This window comes from Centroberyx affinis, unplaced genomic scaffold, assembly GCF_046629955.1.
Source record: "Centroberyx affinis isolate AG114_WGS23_722 - 3 ecotype Tasmania unplaced genomic scaffold, CSIRO-AGI_Caff_v1 ptg000391l_1, whole genome shotgun sequence".
NCBI classification, from domain to species: Eukaryota; Metazoa; Chordata; class Actinopteri; order Beryciformes; family Berycidae; genus Centroberyx; species Centroberyx affinis.
In genome coordinates this window covers 69,148-75,357 of record NW_027279059.1, presented here as the reverse complement: position 1 = coordinate 75,357, position 6,210 = coordinate 69,148, and the positions used below count along the sequence as shown (strand labels likewise).

The 6,210-nt window shown below is 44.1% G+C and overlaps 1 protein-coding gene across 2 annotated transcripts; it reads right to left on the bottom strand.

Moving 5' to 3' along the window:
• Positions 1-2,254: 2,254 nt before the first annotated feature.
• Positions 2,255-5,866, bottom strand: otx1 (orthodenticle homeobox 1). 2 transcript variants are annotated; one of them, XM_071516038.1, is made up of 4 exons: positions 5,770-5,866; positions 4,754-4,905; positions 2,774-3,010; positions 2,255-2,701 (listed from the first exon to the last, which is right to left on the bottom strand). In XM_071516038.1, exons 1-4 carry the CDS (start codon positions 5,864-5,866, stop codon positions 2,255-2,257), a joined length of 933 nt encoding a protein of 310 aa, XP_071372139.1. The 2 variants fall into 2 exon arrangements, with proteins under 2 accessions (XP_071372139.1, XP_071372138.1); XM_071516037.1 differs by having other exon boundaries at positions 2,255-3,010.
• Between the last annotated feature and the right edge of the window lie 344 nt (positions 5,867-6,210).

The window sequence follows — 6,210 nt, the reverse complement described above, 5'->3', positions numbered from 1 at the left end:
ATATTAGAGAATGTAAGAATGACTATTGTAATCATGGGTTTTTATGATCCTCAGTTATATAAATCAACAGTAAAAATTCTCTCCTGCGGGTCGCTGGGACAAAGTCTTATCAAATGGGGGTCTGTGGCTTAATGTTGGTCTATTGTGTGTCTATTTTGGAGAGTCTGTTACTTAAAAACATTTGTGAACCGCTGAATTAGATAATATACAGGCCTAGTAGGATCTGGGCCCAGAGACTCTGTCTGGTTGGTAGATATAGTCTTAATTAAAGCTAAGGCGGGGAGGCAGTAAAGTTGTTTTGTTTTGTTTTAATTTTTCACAAGGACGGTGTTTTATCGGGGCGGTTCATTTACATGAGGTAAAAATCAGGTTTGGGATCAGTCTGCTTGCTGTCAGCGTGGCCTTCACTGCTGAAACAAGCTCGTCCAAAACAACCTTGCCAGAGAACTGACGCGTTTTCCACCCTTTTATAATGCGCTTATGCCCGCGAGCTGCCTCCCCCCCTACTCCTCCCCTCTCTCTCCCTCACACACACACACACATACACACACACACTTTACATCTGACCCCCTAACCTGGCCCCACCTACGTAATTACCGCATCAGAGGCGGTGAAATTCCTGCAGGTTATTTTGGAGAAACCAACTCAGGGCGCTGTAGTAATTATCACGCCATTACAGCGCTGCATTCAATTACGCCTCGATCAAATGTCTCACGGCTCGATATTTAGGGCTTTTTAACGCTGCAGTCAAAAGACATTCCGTCTCCCTAAAGCAAGGAGAGATGTTAGTGTTTCAATTTGACAGAGAGGATTAAAATGGTTGCTCTCTAAAATGGAAATGCAGGCCTACATCCGTTCCCGGCTTGTATTAATTATGGACTAATTTGCATTTACCCCGTTATACATAGGCTAGTTTAATTAGAAAAAAAAAAAATCAACAAGCTTTTTAAACAAAAGTGTGACTAGTTCAAATGAGAAAAAAAAAACAGGAGTGTAATTTGCTTGTGTACATGCGTGTAAAGCAGCATCTAAAACGCCAGCTTGACTCCCTGGTGGGAATCAAACTGTTTTACAGACAGAATCCACTGTGAAAAATAAATATGAGTTAACGGATCTTTATTGGATGAACATGTATGTAAGGGTGGTCGCCTTTAGATACATTCAACATCTCACTGTCATTTTGGAAACTAGAAATCCACATTCCCTCAAAAAAAAAAAAATATGATTTGACTCCAATAATCAAGCCAAGTGCTGCTGTTCAAATATGTCCAATATCACGACTGACAATGCCCAAGATAGGAGGTCTGGTTTGAAAATGTATAGGCTATTACTTTCAAATAATAATAATAATAATAATAATATCTGGGAAAACAAAAATGTAACCTGAACCAATGTCCAGTATATTTTTGCATCTATATTTTAGATTTTTAGTTTTTCCAAGACATTTCAAATTGCCAAAAGTATTTTTTTTTTTTCTGAGTAAAACAATGTATATAAAAACTGAGCTTTATGGCCAATTCGTTCTCTTTGGAATATTTGGAAAGATTTACATACAGGTTTGTTTTTTTCTCCCCCCCGCCCCCCCAAAGTGGTAATAAACAATTTCAAATTCAGAAACACCAACTAAACATGGTCATTGTAACTGACCCAAATACATATTTACATATTTCAGCTCCTTGACGTAGCTGACTAAAATCTCTGTTGTCCTAAAATAACAAATTTCAGAAATAAAAACTATACAGGGTTTGATTGGGTTGGAGGTAAAGAGGGCACTGCAGGCAGTTCCTGTAGGCGCAGAGGGAAATATTCCTCCCATCCAGAGAGCCAGAGAGCTGGTGGTCGAAGGAGTTTGGTTGAAACATTTTGAAAAACAGTCTAGTCTTCTTAAGGTCATCCAAGAAGGGGGGGCCATCTTTAAAAACCATTCTTCATCCTCAGCATCAGCGAACCAAGCGGCCCACTGCTGCTCCTGATCAAGGTTTCATGTTCTCTCTTCATGGGACTTGAGGGACTGTTTCGCTTTTCTTTTCTTTTTCTCTCTCTTTTTTTTTTTTGGAAGATGTGAGGGGGGGGAAAAGAAAAAAAAAAAAAGTCCAATTGCTGAGCGCTCCTGCTGCTATCTTGTCACTTTATGGTTCATAAACTCTTTTTTTGTCTTTAAAAACAAGCAAATACACTAATGTGGAAAACGAAAAGGGGGGAGCAGAGAAGCAAGAAGAAAAAAAAAAAACAAGAAAAACAAAAAACAGCCTGATCACAAGACTTGGAACCTCCAGGAGGCCTGGTCTTTGTAGTCCAAGCAGTCTGTGGTGTTAAAGTTGAGCTTCCAAGAGGAGGCTGCAGTCTGCTCTTTGTAATCCAGGCAGTCGGAGGAGTTGAAGGCCAGGCCGGAGCCGCCGTAGGCCTGGTGGTGGTGGTGATGGTGGTGGTGGCCCGACGACTGGCTGATGTGGTGGTGCGGGTGGCCCGACATGGAGGAGGCCGTCATGGGGCTGAGCTGGTGGGGGTGGTGGTGGGAGTGCATGGGGGCCAGGTAGGAGCCGCAGTCCACGCCGCTGAAGTAGGAGCTGGAGGGGGCGGGGTAGCCCTGGCCGTAGCCCGGCGTCTGGTTGTAGGACATGGGGTAGGAGGCGGCGGCGGCGGCGGCGGCCGAGCCGGACACCGAACGCTGCATACAGGAGGCGTTGGACGGGGGTCCCGGCTCGGGCAGCGGGGCCGCGGCCGGCGCCGGGGCGTTGCCGGGGGAGATGGCGGGGCTCCAGATGGAGGAGACGGTGCTGATGGAGGTAGAGGTGCTGCTGAGGGCCGCCGGCCCCGTGTGGTTGGTGGAGGAGGACGAGGACGAAGAGGAACCGGTGCTGGAGACGGCCGGGGGCGTGAACTGGCCGCTGCTCTCCGACCCCGTGCTCTCCCTGGCCGGGGAAGACTTCTTCTTGGCCGGCCTGGCTTTGGCACTGCTGCCGCTCTGCTGCTGCTGGCGGCACTTGGCCCTCCGGTTCTTGAACCACACCTACAACCGAGCAAACCGGCCAGGAATTAGCAACCATGCACGCAAACAACCTCAGCGCTTTCTAAAAAGGGGACTCGGCATGTCGGGAGTACATTATGGAGGAAAATTGGGGGTTATTAGCCATCAAGGTTCATTTCCACCCAGGCCCCTTGGCTCGGACCAGCCAGGGGTCCAATTTCATACCTGGTAGACGGCTCTAAGATAACAGGCTATTGGGTTTCGCCGCACAGTAGGGTAACTCTAGAGCACCGAGAGGGTAGGATCATGTAGAGCGTTTTGTTTCACACACACATTCTGAGAATAACTCAAATTGTGAGAGAGGCTTGCCTTGGTTTTCCCCTAATGCCTCTCAAGAGTAGTATTTGTTCGACATCGCCGTACGCCAGCGAGTCGTTTGCGTCGTGTTCGCTGGGACAGTTCTGGCCTCTTCGCTGGCTCACATATTCCAGATCATATTACACAGCGTTCAGTTACATTACATGAAATAGTAATGAATTCATCAACTGATTCAGCTGAAAAAGGTTTTTTTCAATAGACATGATCTGATATCCCTATGAATTAGTCACTTAATATTTATTCCTATCAGTTTACATCAATATTTACAAATCATCAAGTCTGGATGCCTGTTAAATACTAATCAATACTAAAATGGAAGATGGCCAACGGGTAAACTGCTACACCAATGAGGTTTGACTGACTAACGAATGCCAGTTTACTACTGACGTGACCTATCCCGGAAACGGAGGGGAAGGGGGAGATGATGTAAATACCCACGACACTTGAACGCATCATCCTGCGGCAAAACCCCTCGTCACCAGTGTGGGCTGGTAACGCATTAGCCTACAGTAATAGCCCAGTAACTACTAGTGTAACGAATTACCATTTCAGTTTCAGTCATAACGTTACCAATTAAAAATGCATCGATACTTTCGTTAACATCCTTATTCATCTATAACTTAGGCTAACTCCTGACTGAGGTAGAATTATCCAAAAACAATGATTATCCCCCATCTGTTTTCTTCATAGTCATCGCCCCTTTCGTTTAGACGAGAAAGAGCAGGGTGGAAATATTCCAAATACTTTTTTAATACGTTTTTATCATTCACAACAACATTGGACGTCAAGCTATTTTATCTCCCTACTCATTCACTGGAGAAGCGAGAAGAAACATGAGTTATCGCGATGTTTGTATGTAGGACGAGGACGCCAACCGACGATTTTTGGGCGTTACGGAAAATGTACGGAGTAGTGTAACGAATTACCTATCCCAGTGAGTAATTAGGAAGGTAATAGCACTACTTCTGAAATGAGTAACGAGTAAATAGATTACTTTTTTCGAGTAACGGGCCCAAAACTGCTCGTCGCCACAACTAACATTAGCTTACAACGTTTTGGATGCAAACATGGCCGTTAACCGGTTTTGGCAACGCAGGCCTATGGGCATTTGCTACAGGCTAGGTTACGGTAGGCTAAGTTGGTGTTATTTTTTTTTTTAATTTAAGTTCTTAAAAAAGTTTTCAGCATTGTAATAGAGGGGCAAGATCAAGCAAAACTTGTCAGACAGAAAATAAATAAATAAATATAAATAAGTCTAAAAAAGTTGATCTAACGAGGCCAACGTCTAACAGGCCTAACGTTAATTCATCACATTAAGCAGATAACTCCTCGTCAGTCTTCAGCCTATATGGACGTTTTGGTGCCGAACGATATTAAATGGGCTACAGGGAAAGGCAGGGTTTGTACCTGGACTCTGGACTCCGGCAGGTTGATTTTCAGCGCGACCTCCTCCCGCATGAAAATATCCGGATAACGAGTTTTGGCGAACAGAGCCTCGAGGATGTCGAGCTGGGAGCGCGTGAAGGTTGTCCGCTCCCGACGCTGCTTCCTGGGCGTCGCTACAAAGAAGAAGAAAGTGTAACGTTAGTCAATATATTTTCTTTTTTTTTCCAACAGGCCGTGTTTCTGCTTAGTTTGTGTGTTGAAGTGCAAGTCTCACAAAGTGTTTTATATTCATATTAATATTAGGTAAAAAAAATAAAAATAGAAAAGGCCTAACAAAGGTGTAATCTGCAAATCACACTTGGTTCTTAAATCGTTTGTCTAGGATCAGAAAAACAATTTACAATGGAAACGATTTTCTTTATCTAAATATTATGTTTCAAATATATGTTTGCAGGTAAGGTAGCCCAATAAATGCTTCCATTTACACCTCTTTTACTGCTGCAACGACCTAATTTCCCCATGGGGATCAATACATTTTCATCTTTTTTTTATTGATCATATTGATAAAGAGTACCATTCTCAACTATTTGATGTTCCTTTTTAAACAAGCCTAAAAATGTTGCACCGACTATTGCTGAGAGGCAAATGGCTATTATTAGCAGGGATTTAGTAGATCAACCCAATTCAAATCAGTTTACACACCTGGATGTGCACGATGAATTTTATAATGCAAATTAATGGTAGGATCATAAGCAGTAACAAACTGTTTCAAGTTGTTGTGTTGATTGGTTGACTGGGGGGAAATTATTTTCTGAAAATAGAATTGATTTTGGTTATTATTGGTGGTCGTTCTGCCCACATCATTTCCCACCACATCACTGCTTACTGGCACAAACTGGGTGTATAGCCTCTCCTGGTGATGCATTCATCCTAAAAAGGTTACCCATCCCTCCGCAGAGGTGTGTGTGGAGGGGTGGTGTGTGTGTGTGTGTGTGTGTGTGTGTGTGTGTGTGTGTGTGTGTCAGGAGGAAGCCTACCTGGGTAGCCCACTGAGGGGTGCAGCAGGTCCATGGCAGCGCCACTGAGCCCCAGGCCGTTCATGCCGTAGGGGGGCTGTTTGAGGTAGGACATCATGCTACAGGCGGTCACCGCTCCCCCCAGATCAGGCCAGTGGTTCGGTTTCCCCCGATGCTGCAGCTTGACGGGAGAGGGGGCCGATGTAAGTTACTGCCAACACACGGAGGGGAGAATAATAAATAAACAAATACACAATAAATAGGTTAAACAAATTAGATCAAATTAAGGGTTTAATCCAAAACGCTAGGCCTACATAATACGTTTTGGAAAAAATATGCTACCTTAAATTCATCAAGGGAATACTTCAGAAACATAAATGACTAATGAACCAGCCTCTTTTATAAGCAAATGTCTTCAGATGACTCCTAACTTTAACACTAACCCATAATGGGCTTAACTTT

What these genes read in the sequence shown, in the direction of transcription:
- otx1 (XM_071516037.1), bottom strand. Translation starts at nt 5,866, where the DNA reads ATGATGTCCTACCTCAAACAGCCCCCCTACGGCATGAACGGCCTGGGG. An exon ending in CCCCTCAGTGGGCTACCCAG is followed by an intron (nt 4,906 to 5,769) that starts GTAGGCTTCCTC and finishes TCTTCTTTGTAG; the next exon opens with CGACGCCCAGGAAGCAGCGT. An exon ending in TGCCGGAGTCCAGAGTCCAG is followed by an intron (nt 3,011 to 4,753) that starts GTACAAACCCTG and finishes GCTCGGTTGTAG; the next exon opens with GTGTGGTTCAAGAACCGGAG.